The sequence below is a fragment of the Pinus tabuliformis genome, chromosome 7 (genome assembly GCF_031772625.1).
Source record: "Pinus tabuliformis cultivar Carrire ecotype Pingquan chromosome 7, CPIR1, whole genome shotgun sequence".
Taxonomy (NCBI): domain Eukaryota; kingdom Viridiplantae; phylum Streptophyta; class Pinopsida; order Pinales; family Pinaceae; genus Pinus; species Pinus tabuliformis.
Genome location: NC_142293.1, coordinates 1,406,165,002 through 1,406,184,529, shown reverse-complemented (window position 1 = coordinate 1,406,184,529; position 19,528 = coordinate 1,406,165,002). Strand labels below are relative to the sequence as shown.

The 19,528-nt window shown below is 33.1% G+C and overlaps 1 protein-coding gene across 1 annotated transcript; it reads right to left on the bottom strand.

Moving 5' to 3' along the window:
- Positions 1 to 250: 250 nt before the first annotated feature.
- Positions 251 to 3,001, bottom strand: LOC149252913 (peroxidase 57-like). Its single transcript, XM_089454310.1, has 4 exons — positions 2,947 to 3,001; positions 2,465 to 2,520; positions 1,330 to 1,489; positions 251 to 711 (listed from the first exon to the last, which is right to left on the bottom strand). The coding sequence occupies exons 1-4, from the start codon at positions 2,999 to 3,001 to the stop codon at positions 251 to 253; spliced, it is 732 nt and encodes a 243-aa protein (XP_089310436.1).
- Between the last annotated feature and the right edge of the window lie 16,527 nt (positions 3,002 to 19,528).

Genomic DNA, 19,528 nt, shown 5'->3' with positions numbered 1-19,528 from the left:
AAAAAAGGAAGATGATGTCGGCTTGTCGATAGGATGATCCAACTAGAAACTGGTGCATTTCTCTGAAAATATTGTATAAGCATTTTTAAACCGACTGGAACATGGAAAAACACAAGACCCCCATGGCGTGATCATGGCTAACAACTTTTATTTCAATTCTTTCTGTTCCAAAAGTATTGGATACCAGGTCTTTGTTACTATTGAATCAAAAAGCATTGGTGGTTTAATATTATTTCAGATCATTGGGAACTCACTTGGTGCTGTCAATCAATTTGGTGGATTTAGGATTTACAACTCTGCACCGAGATCGAATCTCTCCCTTGTTTCCTGTCAATACGCCAATGTTGCCCATTTTTATCATGGCCGTAGCAAACTTCGTGCGAAAATCCGCTCCGGAGGTGGCAAGGCTTGTTACCGTGCTTTTGGTTGTCTTAGATCTGGTTAGTTCTTGATCAAATTGAAGAACCCCTTTCCCCATTCCCAGTTGTTTGTAATAACTGTTGTCTATAAGAAACGAAGTGCCTTGGTCAAGGAATACGGTGGGATCATTGTCAAGCGACGATGTCTCAGACGTCGATGGAGACGGGCAAACCTTCTTCAGTATTTTTACAAAGCTGGAATTCATGGAAGGATCCGCCTTTCCCGTTTGTTGAAAGTCGTACAGCCGATCGCTGAAGAAAGCGCAGTGAGACACCCCCACTGTATGTGCACCTGATGTATGAATCATTAAGCACCCGGGTTAAAAACTGATTTTTTTGGTTTTAGTCTGTAAATTTATGGATGGTAGATTTTGGAAATATTTTAAAATCAGCCTAGAGACATCTTAGTGTATGTGCAGTGAGACATCTTACTGTATGTGCACTTGATGTATGAATCATTAAGCACCAAGTTAAAAACTGACATTTTAGTTTTAGTTTATAAATTTATGGATGGTAGATTTCAGAAATATTTTAAAATCAGCTACTTTTGTAAATTTATGGATTGTAGATTTCGAGAATATTTTAAAGTTAGCCTAGTGAGACATTGTTCATTATTTGCACTTGATGTATGAATCATTAGGACGTTTTTAGTTTCAGTTTGCAAATTTATGGATAGTAAGTTTTGGAAATATTTTAAAATCAGATAATCAGAAAGCTAACCTAATTACTTTATTCATTGATCTTACTTTTAAAATACCCTCAAAATCTACCATCTAATAAGGAAAATAAGAAAGTTATACAAATTGAGCCAGCTACTTTGTTTATCTATACTACTTTAAAATATTCTAAAAACTTGCCATCCAATAAAAATGTCCATTCAATCTGATATTAAAAACATCTAATCACATACCAAGAAGAACGACCATATCTTGGAGATTGAGACCCTTCGTTTTGAATTGTCCAGCTGCATCAGCAACTCGTTCTCTGGGACTAGGCAAGTCGACCTCGTTTATAGACGATATGCTTCCATCTCTTCTTCCAGTTGGTAAACTGTAAAACGACCCTTTTGCCTGTGCATCGGTACATTAATACACTATCAATTCAACTGGAATCTAACAGATAATAGCGAGATGAAACAATTAACTTCGCTATATTAGATTCCGAAATATTTCTGAAAATTACAATCAGGATAAAGATGCCCATTAGTGAGTGATATCATACCAGGGATACAGCGTCTCTCGTTTTTCGTCAACAAGGAGCTAGCCCGTCCCAGGTTGCTTTCTGAAAAATACTCACAAATCTCAGAAATGGAATATCTACACTTGAAGATTGGCAACACCTAATGTCAACAACAAGTTCATCTCTTACACATGAAGAGCAACGCACATTTGAAGAATCCATGCACCTATATGCAATAAACAACTCAGTTGTTTTGCATAATAAGAAAATGCTTAAAAAATTGAACATCCTAGTAGCGCTTTGCTCTGCAGAACAACAAAGGCAGAGAACTCCTACTACAATGGAAGATGAGAATTTGCCTGCAAAAGTGCTCTTATGCAATGAACAAAAAGTTATGCTCACCAGCAACTTATGGGTACATGCAGGCCTCGTCAATGGCGCACTTGGAAAGGTCATCTCAATATTTTATTCTATTGGTTCAAAGCCCCCATAATTACCATCCTTCATGGTTGTCGACTTTATACAATACAAAGGAACACCATGGGACATTTCACACCCAACATATGTACCCATTTCTCCCATCACAAGGGGTGCACGCCGTCAGATACCACTTCAAATGGCATGGGCTTTAACGATACACAAGTCACAAGGAATGACATTAGACAAAGCAACAGTAGACATCGGCACCAAAGAACGACAAGGGCTAACGTTCACTGCAATTTCAAGAGTGCGTTCATTGGTAGACATTCAAATCAATCCAGCATTCCCATTCTCACGCATTGCACAAATGCACAAGAATCCATATCTTAAGCATAGACAACAAGAGGAATCATTGCTTGCATCAAAATCTATGCAGGAGAATATACTCTAGCCAATCGTACAACCTGCTTTCCAGAATTACCCACATGATAAACACCACTTGCTGCAATAACCAAATTTCACATACATTTGCTTTCTATTACATTTAACCTGATATGATTTTATATTAGTTTGAAATCATTTATTTTATTTCAAATATTCAAACAAAATATTTCCCGCCAAGAACAGCAAGGTCTAGCATTCACTGCAATTTAGAATTTTCTTTAAAAAATTATTTATTTTACTTCAGCGCTTTAAAAAACATGCTTTCGTCAAACACATCCATTGTCACTTACAATATTTTATTTTTGGATGGAAACAGGTATGGATACAAGCTATTTATGATTTTTGTATGAGTATTGCCAAGAAATTCAGCATCCTGCCCCAGCAAACATTGCCTCTTTACCGTTTGCATCCAACCATTGAATTGTTAAAGAAGGTAAAAGAAATACTCAAGATAACAATTCACATCCATGAAAGTGACACACACAGAAAAATGCAGCGTCAATTGCAGGAACAACTTTGTTGCCGATGCCATGCCCCATCATGCATATATGATTACCTGCTCATTGTCAATTACATCTATATGTAATAAAATGCTCTTATTGTACATATGTTTAGAAGCCAAATAATACTTTCATTGTATATATGTTTAGTTATTAGCTACCAAACATGTCTCTATGTGTAGACCATATGTAAAATTTCAAAAAATACATTGCAAAGCATGTAACTATCTCCTGTATAATTGCTTGTGATAAACACACAATACCAAGTAAAATATTTAGAAGTATTCAAGTGTAATAAGTCTACTATGTTCCACCAAACATGATGCATAGTTATGGAGTGTCATAAGTTTTTTTGTACCTACAATTTTAATAAAAACTCAGTTTACATAGATTTGGCCTTTTGAGTGTGGTTTCTATTGTTCATGGAATGCTAGATGTTATGCTACTCACGTTAAGTTATCTTTGTTTTTGTTTTCAAAAAAGTTATATAGGAATATGTATACCTTACATGGGCTTCTGCAATGACATTTATAGAGTGGTTAGTTGTTTGTTTTTAAAATAGAATACATTTACATGAAATTTTCTAATTCTCTTCTTTTTTGTTTCAGTCATGTCAGCATTTTTAAATACATGTGAATGAATAGAAAGTCTTGTGGTTTTCTTTAAGTATTTCTGCTTTGACATGCTGCTTTGTTCTCTTTTTCACTTCCAGTATAAAGATCTTACATTCCCAGTCTGTTCTGTGTCCTATATCTTTTACTCTATTTCATATTTAATAAACTGTACAATATCAATAGCAGCGGAGAAGGTGGCCCGACCTTTTATAAAAATTCAACAATTCCAACTTCATAAATCTATCGGCCTCTCTTTGTACCTTTTGATACAATTGCTAATTATCATTGATAATAATATTTTTTAAATAAAATTATAATTTAATTAATTTTTATAATTTAAAATATATAATAAAATAAATTGTTTAATATTTATTATGAATAGTTGTATATAAAACTTTTACCAACGATGTCATTTTGACTACACAAGTCTTGTAGGTAAGACTTTCTGACACTCTTAAGTTTGAACCTCTCTCACGCATTGAAGTGCAGGTTTTGCGTTGCCAATACAATGCCATGTATTAATTAAATGTAATAATCGATTATTAAACGAGGTGGCAAGTTGTCAAAGATAATTTAAACACACAGGGTTTTCAACGGAGTTGTTTGTCTAATAGATGAAATGCACATTTCCAGCTAAATTGAAGATCATTGGGGTGTGAATTTATTTTTGTTGATATTATGGTGTGAATTTATTTGGTGAATTTTAGGTTTTAATAGAATAATGGATGGATTGTAGGTTCTAATAGAACAGTGGATGGATTCAGACAACTCCGCTTTAAAAAAGAATTTCCAAAATATTATATTTAAAAATAAAATAAAATATTTGTTAATTTTAAAATGTTATTTTTTAATTATATATTTTTAATATTAAGATGATTATTAATATTTATTAAAATAGAAAAATATTTATTAAATTTTAATTTCCCGTGAAAATAAAATATTATATGGATTTTTTAAAAAAGTTTATTTATATGATTTAAAAGCATTAATGTTAAAAGGTTAAGAAATTTAGTAGTGTCACAAATAATTTGAGATTTAAACTTTTTTATTTCAAAAAGTTTTTTGAATCCACCAACACAAAATTTCATTACGAATTTTATGACAATTTATTCTTATTATAAGAATATTTATTTTATTCCTTACTCTAAGGAGATAACTTTTTATTTTCAAGATTTGTGTTCATCACCTCCATATAATACCTTAATTTTATTTTCCCCTTTGACTCATCACAACACAATTTCTCCTTAAAAGTTTATTTTTTTTTTAAAGTGAATTTTATTACTTGAGAAAAGCAAAAATGAGCATCTACATAATTGTTCATTTTTTGGAGTTTTATACCGTACATGATAATAGACATAGATACATCTTTAGGGGAAAAACACTCCACAGGGAGCTACTGAAGGTGCATTTGTAAATTTGAAAACTAGGGTTGGCCAATAGCCAAACCCTCTCTGGAATCTTATGCATACTATTAAGCAACCTCACAACAGAAATTACAAAAATGAGATAAAAATCCCCGAACAAGAAAAAACTAATCTTCCCCAACAATGATGGGTTTGGTAGGTGACCCACTCGCTTAAGCAACTTCCTTCTTCATATGAGCAGGGTTATGGAATGTGACTCCTTCTTCCCCAAACTACTACCTAGTGCTTCCTTTGTGTCGCTCTTCCTGATGTGACCCCTTGGTGATGAATTTCTTATGGTGCACTATCTCCATGAACATAGTGAATTTTGCTCCTTAAAGTTTGAAGTAATAATGTTTTTAATATTATCCTTATTCTGGAGAATGATCTCTTCCTTGATGCTCCAATGGTTTGGCCAAGATTGAGGGTCCTTATGCCATCCCAAATTGAGATGATGGTGGTTTTGATTAGAGTTTAAAGAAATATCAAGAAACCTCTTGTCTTTAATTTTGTTTAACCTCTTCTTATATGATAACTATTTGGGCATAACCATGCTTTGAATATGGGAAATACTTTCTTAGATGGGGTGCACAATATAGGGTGTATTTCCTTTAATTTTGATATCATGGGTTATATAGCCATGTTTTGAATATGGGGAAATACTTTCTTAGATGGGGTGCACAATATAGGGTGTATTTCCTTTAATTTTGATATCATGGGTTATAACATTCTTTTGAATTTGTTTTATCTTTCTCCATGATACTCAAGAACCTAACATCCATATAATATAAGAGGAGTAATGAGACTCTCATAAAGGAGTTTTATTTTATCTAATCTTTAAATATTTGGTGATTTATGTTGTTTTCAAGTCCACAATAAGTTTTCCTTCATGTTGTTTTTCATATTTACCAGTATCATATATGATCTTTTTGGATTTATTTATTATGATCCTTTTTTCACGTTCTAAGATAGAAAGGAATCCTTACCAAATGGAAAATATTATTGGTATAAAGAAGAGTAATTTTTATTATACTCGGGAAAGTTTCACCGCAACTTACTTCTTTCAAACAATCTTTTATATATATATATATATATATATATATATATATATATAATACAAAAATAAAATAGAGAAATATATTATGAAAATACATTTTTTATTTTTATTTTTATTTTATTTTATTTTATTTAATTAATTAATTAATTTTTATTTTTATTTTTATTTATTTTATTTTATTTTATTTATTTTTTATATCTCTATAACTTTATACCTGAGCTCCATCACCCTTCATTCGCAGATTAAGACATTCCTAGCGGGGTCCTAAAGGAGAAACATGAAGGTCACAACGATATAATTTTTTTTCATAATGAAATTAAGAGTTTGCAGCGTTACTAGCCCTCTTGTCTTGTTAGTTGGGATGCTTAGCTTAGCCCCCTTGAAAGCCATCTATAATGTGAACTAAAACCCCCTCCAATAACTAGAAAAAGTTATCTTATATTTCAATATATGTTAGTTGTTATAAACTTCTCCTTCTTAGATTTTATCATTTTTTATTATTTAAACTCTGGTCCATAGTTAATAAATATAGTTTCTCTAGAAGCACATAACATGAACATTTGATGAAGTGAAACCACATCTTTACATAATTCGGGAATTTAAATTAATTATTAAGCTGCACCTATTAGTCAAATCTAGAATTTGACCAATTAAATTCCTTGTTTACCAAACTATCTGACCCTGATCTCTTTAGTAGAACCCAAACAAATTAAAATCTCATGAAAACCTTATCGCGCACGAAAACTATGCTAACCATCATGCATCTTCTGGAGCGATATCTGTCGGATCTTTTCCATACATAATGAACGGCTGTGATCGATCCAAAATTCAACTGGATTAAATCACAGTCCATAAGATATCGCGTTCGAAATTTAAATTAAATCTCATGCACTTTCCGACACAATTACCGTCCGATCTGAGCTCTTCAAATAGACTGTCACGATTAACTGAGCTATTAAGTTAATTTAATAAAATATTGCGTTCGATTTTGGAATTAGCGTCCTCACTTGTTGGCATGCGATGACCGTTAGATATGATGGATTTGTTCGATCAGATGATTCAGATCTTCTTCTGGTTTTCTCGCGAATTTGTTAGGTTTCCTCATTCCACCAAGTTTATTTAGTCTTTGTATGCTTTCAATCGGCGATCAACAAATTAACGCCTTTGTTCAGGCGATCCTCAAACACCAAACTCCACACACAATTTCCTATATTTAACATAGATTCAGCCTACGATTTAAGGAATCAACGAAAGAAAATTACATAATAAAAGATCACTTAGAAACACATTTTGAACGCAAAACTCCTTTCTTTCATAAGAGTATTTACATATATATTTAGAACACCTTGTGCTCTGATTTATTCTCACTACTACTTAGCTCTCTCTAATACTCTCTAACACTTGTTTTTCAATCTCCTCACAGGCTTACATTTATAGATTAATTACATAATTATGGATTATACTAAATCCATGATTAATTCCATAATTCACTCAACTAATTCCTATTCGAGGATATCGTAATCCCTAAGATCTCTACGAGATTTACACATATAAATTATCCCTGATATTCTCACAACTGAAAACCTCACACATAGATTTCTCACTCAATCTATACAAAATTCTTAAAAATAATTAAAAACATCACCACCTAAATAAACCAACTGAACAATAATATTCTGAGCAGGATGCTCCTACATCAGACTCTTGATGTAGCAAAAAAAAAAAATCATAGACTCCTATCTATGAGGTCTGTCACTTTTATGTAGTAATGTGACAGCTACAAGTCTGAATAACTTGCTACCTCTAGGATTCCAAACTTTGTTTTGCTGATAGTACTTCAAAGGAATAATTTCATCATGTAGTCTGGCATTAAATTCACAGAATAATATCTTCAGAGAATTATTAAACATGATTCTCGACTGTCCATACCTCATCATCCTCTGTTCTAGAAATATAGATTCGTGAACTACATGTGGAAACTTGAATACCCATTTTCCTGGTTTCCAAATTTTGAATGAGTCTCGAACTGATTCACCATCTACACCTATAGATTTGCTAGGTAACTCTGTCATGATGAGTTTAGTAAGAACTCAATCTCAAAGTTCACCATCATCATCACTCGAACTATCAACCAAATTTTGTATATCTGTAAAGCAATTTTCTCCACCATGCTCTAGGAGTAATTCCTCTTTGTTAATCACATAAACACAACTGATGTTCTCTATGGTGTCCTTTCCTCCTTTTGTTACAGTTTCTCTGGTCTCAACTTCTTTGGTTTTTGTCTCTTTAGTTACTATTTCCTTCTCTAATTGAGCTGCAAACTCAACTTCATGGAATGAAAAAACAATCATCTCAATTTCCTTCAGGTTCACAAAAGACTTCTTGATCATAACAATGGTCATTAGCTGTCTCTATTCCTTATTTAGTACTGTACCTGCATTCACAGACAAACTATCAGTTTTAAAAATACCAAACCTTTCAGTCTCTTTTGATGCTTCAAGCACCAAATTCCCACCATGGAATTCCTGGGTTTCAGCAAATCCTCTTTACTGTGACTCAATTCTTATGAGTCTCTCCTTCTCCAACAAAGAAATATGTATTTCTTCAAGCTTTTTCATCAACATAGCATTCCATTTCTGTTGCAATAGATTCCATTTTACCCGTTTCCTTATTATCCATCCATGTCTTTGGTCTTCATTCTCTTTCTCTTGAAACCATTCCTCCAGTATTTTCAACTCTGCTCTCATCACTGCAATACTTATCCTATGCTCTTCATGACTCATCTGACATTTATTTGAACCTTTCCTAAGTTTCTCCATGTTCATTTTCACTAATTCTTCAAACTCAAATCAATATTCCAAAATTCAATAAAAGAAAATGTTTACCTCAATCAAATTCTAAAACTGACTCCTCTTATTTTCCCTTTGCTTCTGCTGCGCCTCTGATTTTCCTTGTCATATGCTTTCTTGATCTCTCGTAACAACATTCATGAGCTGCAACAAAACCTCTGTAGTAACAAGTCCTCCCTGCTACACAATACCTCACTAAACTTCTTTCCTCTGAGATTAGTATTTTGGCATCTCTCTGGTTCTCTCTTCTCTGGAACCATATGAGCACTCCTTGCTCGAGGCTGTTGCAAATCTTCTCACCTTCCTCTGCTGCTACTCTGCAAAAAAATTATAAAGACTAACATTAACAAATTTGCAATATAACCATACTTCACGTAGAATCTTCTTTTGCTCTGATACCACTTTGATGAAGTGAAAACCACATCTTTACATAATTCAGGAATTTAAATTAATTATTAAGCTGCACCTATTAGTCAAATCCGGAATTTGACCAATTAAATTCCCTATTTACCGAACTATCCAACCCCGATCTCTTTAGTGGAACCCAAACAAATTAAAATCCTGTTCAAACCTTATTGTGTCCAAAAAATATGCTAACTAGCACACATCTTTCAGAGCGATATCTGTCGGATCTTGTCCATACATAATGAACGGTTGTGATTGATCCAGAATCAAATTGGATTAAATCACAGTCCATAAGATATTGCGTCCAAAATTTAAATTAAATCTCGTGCACTTTCCGACGCGATTACCATCCAATTTGACTTCTTCAAACAGATGGTCACGATTAGCTGAGCTATTAACTCAGTTTTATAAAATATCGCGTCCGAATTTGGAATTAATGTCCGTGCTTGTTGGCACGCGATGACTCTTAGATCTGATGGATCTGTTCGATTAGACAATTCAGATCTTCTTCTGGCTTTCTCGCGAATTTGTCAGGTTTCCTTGTTCTGCCAAGTTTATTTAGTCTTTGTCTACTTTCAATCGGTGATCAACAAATTAACACCTTTGTTCATGCGATCCTCAAGCACCAAACTCCACACACAATTTCCTGTATTTAACAGAGATTCAGCCTACGATTTAAGGAATCAACGAAAACAAATTACATAATAAAAGATCACATAGAAACATGTTTTGAACACAAAACTCCTTTCATTCATAAGAGTATTTACATATATATTCAGAACACCTCGTGCTCTGATTTATTCTCACTACTACTTAGCTCTCTCTAATACTCTCTAACACTTGTTTTTCACTCTCCTCGCAAGCTTACATTTATAGATTAATTACGTAATTATGGATTATACTAAATCCATGATTAATTCCATAATTCACTCAACTAATTCCTATTCGAGGATATGGTAATCCCTAAGATCTCTACGAGATCTACACATATCAATTATCCCTGATATTCTCACAATTGAAAACCTCACACATAGATTTCTCACTCAATTTATACAAAATTCCAAAAAATAATTAAAAACATCACCCTCTAAGTCAACCAAAAGAACAATATATTCTTAACAAGATACTCCTGCATCAACATTGATATTTTCTTATTATTATATATAGACATTTGTGAAATAATATATATATATATATAGATAGATATATATATATATAATTATAATTAATTTTTTTCCCAATAATTTTCAATGTTGTTTGTCAAAATAGTATTCCTTATTTCTAAATTCTATCTATTCAAATAACATTATTAAATTGATACTATGTGGAGAATAATATTATTTAAATATAATTTTGATTTTATTTATTTTAAATATGTTTCAATATATAATATAACTTTTTCTTAAAATAATTAAGATAATGTGTATATAGATTATTTATTTACTATATATATATATTTTATAAATTCAATAAATTATATAAATAATTTAAAATTTTATGGTTAATTGAGTTTTTGTTTTTGTTTTTTTTTTTTTTAATATGGAAGAGATGTTGTCCTGCAAAAAAAAATATTATTTCCATTAAAAAGCAAAATTAAAACATATTAATAATAAGAAAATAAATCAATAATAAACATAGATATGATAATAAGAAGAATTTTTTCAAACATAAATTAAATATTTAATTATCCATTTTAACAGAAAAAGAGAGGAAAAGATATAAAGAATGTGTAATTCTTTCAATACTTCATATAAACTAAATATAAAATAAAAATGTAACATTTAAAAAAAGTTAATACCAAAAGTGTATTGAAAAATATAATAATAACAAAAAAACATTTTAATATGAACAATATGGCCATAAATACAATATTTACTACATTTTATTTTTAACATTTTTGAAACACTCAAAATGTCTAAAGCATTTTAAACACTATGCATCAATATTAAAAAATTGATAATTTTTATTTTCAATTTAATTTTTTTATTTTAAATAATATTATTGAAATTTTTAAAAATGTATACTCTCGAATATTTTCCCCACTAAATTTCAGAGAGTCCAATTTTCCTTGTATCCAATGAATCCCCGTCGAAATTTGAATTCAAATTTGGTAACAAGGACGATATTATATTGTACTTTTACTCATAAAATAGACAATGAAAATAATTTAACAATCTATTTTCATCACCCATTGGAACCTTAAGTAAGTCGCAAATCTACGTAGAACATTGGTGCATCGCAAGTCATGCTGCCGGTGTCAGCGTTATGCATTTGACCAGTAAAAGCAAAGAGATGGTTTATACGCTTCTTCTATATTAAAAAGTGGCCAACCAGGCATTGTTGATAGCTGTAAAAGTTTGAAGTAGTTGGTTCCTTCTTAGAATGCTATTATATGAACTGGATTGATGGTAATATTTTATTAGGTACCAGGCTCAATTAATCTCATGAAGACTGGCATATTTGTAATGCTTGTCAACCTCGGTGAAAATTATGTAGTTTTTCAAAAGTTATGATTGGAACTTTGAAATGACAGGCTGAACCGTTGCACAGCCTATGAATGAGATAGTTCCAACTTGTTACTTTCTTGACCACAATTCCGAAAACTTGATAAATTTTCCCGGCAAGTTCTAACCCATAATGGAAAACCTAATACATTGGCTAAAACATTAAGCGAGGTCCTTTTACATATATAGGTGAAGGAGAGGTGTGTGTATGGGGATGTTTGATAATGATATTTAAACAAAGGGAAACGAAAAGTGAGAATTATAATTTTCATCAATAAACAGAAACGGTTGAGTTACACTGAAAATTACGCTAGATATCTTAGACTTGGATTGGGAGGATGGGCAGTAAAATTACTCAATAAAATCTAAAATTTGAAGTCATATGAATGAATAATTTTGACGAAGTGGATGGCAAGGTTTTAAAAAACTAAAGTTACAAGAAATAGTTTACTTGGTTGAGTTTTTATTGCTAAGTATTTAGTCTATGGAGGTTTATGCCCAACCATATCATAACAATTTTTTAAAGAGCAATTTGACTCGCTGAGTTTGTACTTCTGCTGCTTGTCAATTCTGATATTATTTCGAGTTGGATGGTCTAGATTTTTTTTTGGTTGTCGTGGTTCGGTGGGACTTTTCAAAAACATGCACTGAGATTTCGTTTTCCTCTCTACTTTTTATGTTAACCTAATCTCCATGGCAACTTCCGTGATGTAGAGTGTTTATGGAAATAATAATTAATTATGTGAAGTAATGTCAAAAAGCCTGTGAATGTAATTAATGTCTTCCATCTCTTCTTCTTTCGAAAGGGCTTTGTTATACCAAATGTCGTGTTTGAAGTTGCAAGTAATCCTACTTCTGAAATCAAATGTGGAAAACTGGCTTCCAAAGGTAATTTGAGCATGTGCATCAAGTTTTTGCTTGCTGCATATAAGGTGATAAGGTCATCATGATGTGGTGTATGGATGTCCATTTATGTGTATTTGTGGTTGAAAATAGGAACATTGTCATTGGATGGGAAATTGGGAAATTTCTTATTGAAGCCAGTAAATTATTTTACCCACCAAATATTAAACATAATAGGTTATGTAATGGATAATTTAGTTAAGTCGATTATGATGTTACTTTTAAAGATTTCACATGCACGATTTTAGATAAGTTATTTAGCATAAGATTTGTTAAAAGGTCCAAATGACGAAGAATCAAATGTTTCCATAGAAGTGTAAGTATGTCATAGTAACATGTACAAAATGTCTCAAGAATATATGAGATTTGGTTGTGGCATCTTAGGTATGGTTACCTACTTTTGAGAAGTCTTAGTCTCTTGGAGAAATAATCAATGTTTAAAGGATTTCCTATATTGAATAAGTTAACCAACACTAGTGAAAGTTGCATTCTTGGAAAGCATTAAAGAGACAACTTTAGATATAAGTTTCTTATAGAGCCAAGGAGCATTTAGAAGTTGTCCACACATATCTATATGAAACCATGTAAACTTAATCCATTGGGGCAAGATTTTATTTTCTAATGTGAATCAATGATTTTAACATAAATGTTTGGGTGCATTTTCTCAAAAATAAATTAGATGTACATTCACAAAGTTCAAAGAACTTAAGGTTGTAGCAGAAAAGGAAAGTGGAAAATATGAAAAGTGCTTAGATTAGATGGAGGGTGAGAATTTGACTCAAAGGGATTCAAAAGTTTTTGCATAGAACATCAAATTAAAATGAAGTTCACCATGAGATATACTCCACAATATAATGGAGTAGCTCAATGGAAGAATCAAACCATTATGAACATGTCAAGGAGTACATTGAAAGTTAGAAATTTTCTGAATGATTTTTGGGTTGGAGATGTTATTAGTCTACATATTGAACATATCTCTGAAAAATAATGTGGAAAGTAAAGTTTCTCAAGAAGCATGGAAAAAAACAAAATCAAGTGTCTCTCATTTTAATGTTTTTGACTATATTTCTTATGCACTTGTCCTAAAAGAGCCAAGGAGAAAACTTGACAATAGGAGTGAAAAATAAATTTTCATTAGATACATGAAAAATACAAAACCTATAGGATGTATAATCTATTCACTAAAAAAAATTGTGATAAGAGATGTAAAATTCTTGGAGGAAAAATATTGGAGTGATCAAGAGAATAAAGCAATGGATAGTAGAAATCTATCTCTTCCATGGATGAATAGGTGGGAAGTTTAGGATGGCAAGTCTCTCCACCAAAATTGCTAATGTTATAGGTGAAAAGACAACAATATAATTATTCTTCTAGTAGAGAGTTAGTAGCTTCAATGAAAATTCAAAGAAATATTCTTTCTTCTAGCAATGAGTTAGAAGATTCTGTAAGAAATCAGAGAACAAGGAACTTAAGGGAAATATATGAGAAGTGTGATGACATGGATAAATAAGATAATTTTTTTTTATTATCCTATTGAACCTCCAAAGGTTCAATATTAAACTTGATGCTCTGTTACCACCCTGTGACACTCCCTCCCACCCCCTAGCTCCTTCTAGGCCAAATGGTAGGTGTTACTTTCAATTAACCCAACCTCTGTTATCTCGTCATGGAAATTGGGTTACAAAATTTATTCTCACGTAAAGTGTGTGGATCTCACTTTGGATAACGCTATCGTGATCATCTCATCAAGATCTTTCCATCGATATAAACTTTAACTTGATCCGACTTATGGATCAAATGTTATGACCACTTGAGGTTTCACCATTTAAATCGTGCCACATTGGCAAGGACCTATCATGTGGCACCCATATGACACCTATGTGGCAACCCCACCTCACTTAGGTGGTTCCACGTGACCTCAAAGCCATCCTAAATATGGCTCAATACAAGTAGCATTTGCCATGTCACCTAGCTCACGGGCCCAAAAGTTCGGCCCTTAACACACAAACACACCAAGTCATGTTATATCTAGCTCCTTTGGAATCTACAGTTTCCATAAGCTCACAATTGACAAAAGTTCTGGAATCCTAGACCTTCAGACTAGCTAGACTAGCTTTTGACCATGAGCATATTTAGGACTGGCTCACATCTGAGCCTTTCAGTCGAACTTCCTTATGCTTTCCTTGGATGTTTTGAACTAAATCTGATTCAAGTCCAGTCCCATACAACCTTTTGCTATGATGGCATCGTGTCAAGCTCCTATTAAAATTATAATTGTGATGGACCACAACCATGAACACCACAATGCTCAACCTCAAAGGGCCCCACATTAGATATGCCTTATTCGGTAGATTTAAATCTTACATCAAACTCGGTCCAGTGCATACAAAATATATTTCTTCTAAGACCTAACACTCACCATTTTCTCTGAATTCCCAGATTCCTGGACCTATCCATACCAATCTAAGTCTTACCCGAATACAAGGAATTTTCTTCCTTAATAGAGCATAATGACTTCCTCAATTTTCTTTGAGTGTTTAAGGGATATAACTAAGCATTCCCCGGAGGGATCAATTCCACCGAAAACTTGTACAGTCACTTAAATTATATCCTTAAGCCAATCACCACAAACTAAAGTGCCCTCCATTAATAGAATGTACCCATAGAGGCACAAGACCAACTACCATCAAAACTGATATGCTACCAATCGATAGCTACAAAGTTTTGTGATTTCTAATTACAAAAATATCAGATGCCTCTCTTACACAAAGAGAGAGAGAAAAATGTGCGTGTGTGTGTACACACACACACACACAAAAAAAAAGAAAAAGATCTTATTCATTTTGTCACTCTATGAGTGAAGAAGGAAACCATCAGTTAAGCACAATAGAGGTCCATGTTAATCCATAAAAAATCTCACATATCTCTTTCAAAATCAAAACTCTTTAACTTTCAAACACAAAGATCCTCTTAATAGTTATAGTAGTTAAACCGTCAGACTTCACACACACACACACACACACCATAGCATTTCAACTAAGTTCTTAATAGTCATCAAATATCATGCAAATATCCAAGAATATTTCAACAATTATAGGGATCTACATGTCCCCCATATTAAGATCACAATCATACAACAATCCTAATTGCAAACACATATAGGAATACGAATTCCTTCATTAAAAATGTTGATACACCCTTGGTTATGTAACACCATTTATCGTTCAAGTGCTACAAATATACACAAAGGTACAAGCAAACAATTTATCTTATCAATTAAATTACTAAAAATTGAGAGAGAGACTTTAAATCTCCTCCCAACCATACACTAACTGCATTGCTATTATTTAATGGAGTTAACCACCCCTGATATAGATTCAGAGTTTGAGGAGTGAATTGCTCAAGGGAAATTCACACCAGTCATTCAAAAGACTTGGTAATCTAGAGCACATAATGTCTCCACTTGCAATCTGGTAGGAGTCTAGAGAACACATTGTCTCCACCCGAAAAATAACTTCCTAGAATCTAGAGCACATAGTGTCTCCACCTTCAATCCAACAGGAGTACATATCACAAAATTTTTCCACCAAATAGTCACTTACAAGAATCCAAAGCCTGTGGTGTCTCCACCTGTTTCACACTATAGGAATATAAAGGCCATAGTGCCTCCACTTGCAATCCGGTAGGAATCTAGAGAACACAAGCCCTCCACTGGATAAATTTCATGGGAATCCAGAGTCCACCTTCAAGGTCTCCACCTGTGAAAACCCTAAGAGAATTCCCAGAGTGCCCAATGTCTTCACCTTCTAAGCAAGAGTTTAGAGTCCACTGTCGCTCTTCCTTCTCAACACCACACTTCATCTTGATCTCCCACTAAGTTTTTCTAGTGCTTCTCATGCATTGTTCCTATGTAGTGTTTCTTGTTATTGTGTTATCCCACACTTGAATATTTCATGCCTTCTTCTACATGCCCACTAATACCACACTCAAAAATCTTCTTTTCCAAGTAATCTTATTTTTGTGACTCTGCTTCTCTTGTCTCTCCCTTATTTCTCCCTCTATCAGGCTCCTCTATCTCCTCATCATCTATCCAAAAAACTCCTATTTTCCATATTTTCTATTACATGTTGAGCAAGTCCAACATGTCTCATGAGAGCAGACTTTCTTGTCCTCTTTCCCATGGACATTTTTAATGCTTGTATTGGATTTACCTTCAATTCATCAGGGAGATAAGTGGCCAATTCAATGCCACTTCTAAGCTTGGATATTCCCTAAGCAATCCCCAATAAGCTTCTCCTCGCCATCTATCAAACAAACTCTTGTTTTCCATATTTTTTGTTGTGTGTTGAGAAGGGACAATATGTCTCATGGGACTGGACTTGCTCGTCCTCTTTCCCATACACATTTTTAATGCTTGCACCAAGTTTTCCTTCAATTCATCAAGGGGATAGGTGGCAAATTAAATGCCACTTCTGAGCTTTGATGTTCCCACAAGAAATTCCAAGAAGCTTCTCCTCATCATCTGTCCAACAAACACATGTTTTCCATATTTTTTTGTTGTGTGTTGATCAAGGCCAACATGTCTCATGAGAGTGGAATTTCTCTTCCTCTTTCCCATATACATTTTTAATTCTTGTACCTTATTTTCCTTCAATTTATCATGGAGATAGGTTTCCGATTAAATTCTACCTAGAATCTTAGATATTCCCCCAAGCATTTCCCAAGAAGCTGCTCCGCCTAACACTCTGAATCATTGTTGTCTCTCTTAGTCAATTCATTTTTTTTACATTTATAATTGTACGTAAAAATACTCACAATAAGGGTAACCAAAAGTGGTTGTTACAGGCCCAATCCCCTTAGAGGAACATTGTCTATGGTTTTCAATAACCAAACACAAAATTTACAACGATATTATATACACAACGCTTTTACATTTACATTTTCTCATACAACAAACAAAAATGTGTATGATACTCTCATTTCATTAGCCATCTCCAAAGTGGAATCATCTGGTCAAAAGTCCTTCCACTGCATCTTGATCTACTCAATGACTTGATTTCGAAGCTTAATATCCTCTACTCTAGAAAGCACAATGACTCTAGCTGGAATTCCCCCTTAGATTTCAACTGTATCACAGGCCAACCAACAACATGATAATCTTCATGAAAATACTTTTTAATTAAATAAATATGGAAAACATCATGTTCCTTAACTGTGGGGGGAAAGGTCAATCTATAGGCCACTAACCCCACTCTCTCTGAGATTTGAAAGAGTCCACAAAACCTTGGTGCCAACTTAGCACATGATCAAATCTCTAATGAACTTTTCCTTGGTCTAATGTGGACGCAAACATCTTCCCCCACTTGGAAATATTTATGCATTCTCTACGAATTTGCATAGCTCTTTGTATGTACTAAACTATTTTTAGTTTTTGCATGATGGAAATTAATTCTTGTTCCATTTACTTCAAAATATTTTCTTCAATATGTACCCTATTCAATGGATCATTATAGGTGATAGGTGTGTTATGATTTCTACCATAACGAGCCTTAAACATACTCATCCTTAAGGTTTCCTGATACCCATTTTTGTAGGAAAATTATACCAAAGGTACAAAATCTTTCCATCTCTTAGGTTGATGCATAAAATAAATTTTAAGCATGTCTTCCAACACTCTATTGACTCTTTCAGTTTTTCAATCTTTCTAATTATGGTATGTTGTGTTGAAATCTACCAAAACCAATAAAAAACTTTCCAAAACTTAGAGGTGAACTTAGCATCCCTATCCAAGATGATCCTCTTAGGTAAATCATGTATCTAACTATGATTTTCTTTATGAAAATAGGAGCAATGTCACTTGCTTGGTGAGTGGAATTGTTAGATATGAAATGAGCTACCTTTCTCAACTTATCTACAACCACCATTATGACATAATGTAATTTCCTAGTTGTCCTTGACATCCTCATGATGAAGTAAATGGAAATTACTTCCCACTTCCATTATCAAATGGAGATTCGTTGTAGCAATCATGTTGGATGTATACATTCCAATTTTACCTATTGGCACTCCAAAAATTTAACAATGTAGAAATTAATATGTAGATTCAAAACTGCTCATGAAATTTACTAAATCACAAGACTTGAAGCTACTCTATTCATCTTCAGAAGTCAATTCACCATCTAAAATAAGAATCATGGACATGCAAAAGGAAAGATCACACATGCACAAATATTTATCTAGGGGAAAGCAACTGCTCAAAACCCCTTATTATATGTATTCCATTAATCAAAGAATTTGAATGAATACAATATGCTTGCTCAATCGTGAGCACAACCTGCACCTGCATCTTTTATTCTCTGCCTGCTTAATTGAACCTAGTCAATACTTAGCGAATTTTCAAGACCTCCAAGCTCCTAATTAATTTCCATGTTCCCTTAGGAATTAGGCCCCTATTTAATACGATTTTTCTTCATTTGATAATGCATTTCCTTTAGGTCAATTGTCTGACTGGATGCACCACCTGTACAACTTGGAATAGTTTGCAACTGATAGCATATTGTCCTTGAACTCCAATATCAACTAGGTAACTCGAATTATTTTCATGAATGAGCTAATTTATGCTGATTGATTAGTTATCTAGATGATCACTCAGTGTGGTTGAAGTTCTGCTTCCACAACTTGACCTTCCACTAGTTCCTACATCAGTTAGAACTAGTTTAACTGACCATATCTCAATTTAACTAAATTAAATTGTTAAAAATGAAATTAAATCAACCTAGGATCCTAAAATTTAGGAACCCACTGCACACAACTAAACTTCATGTCCATAAC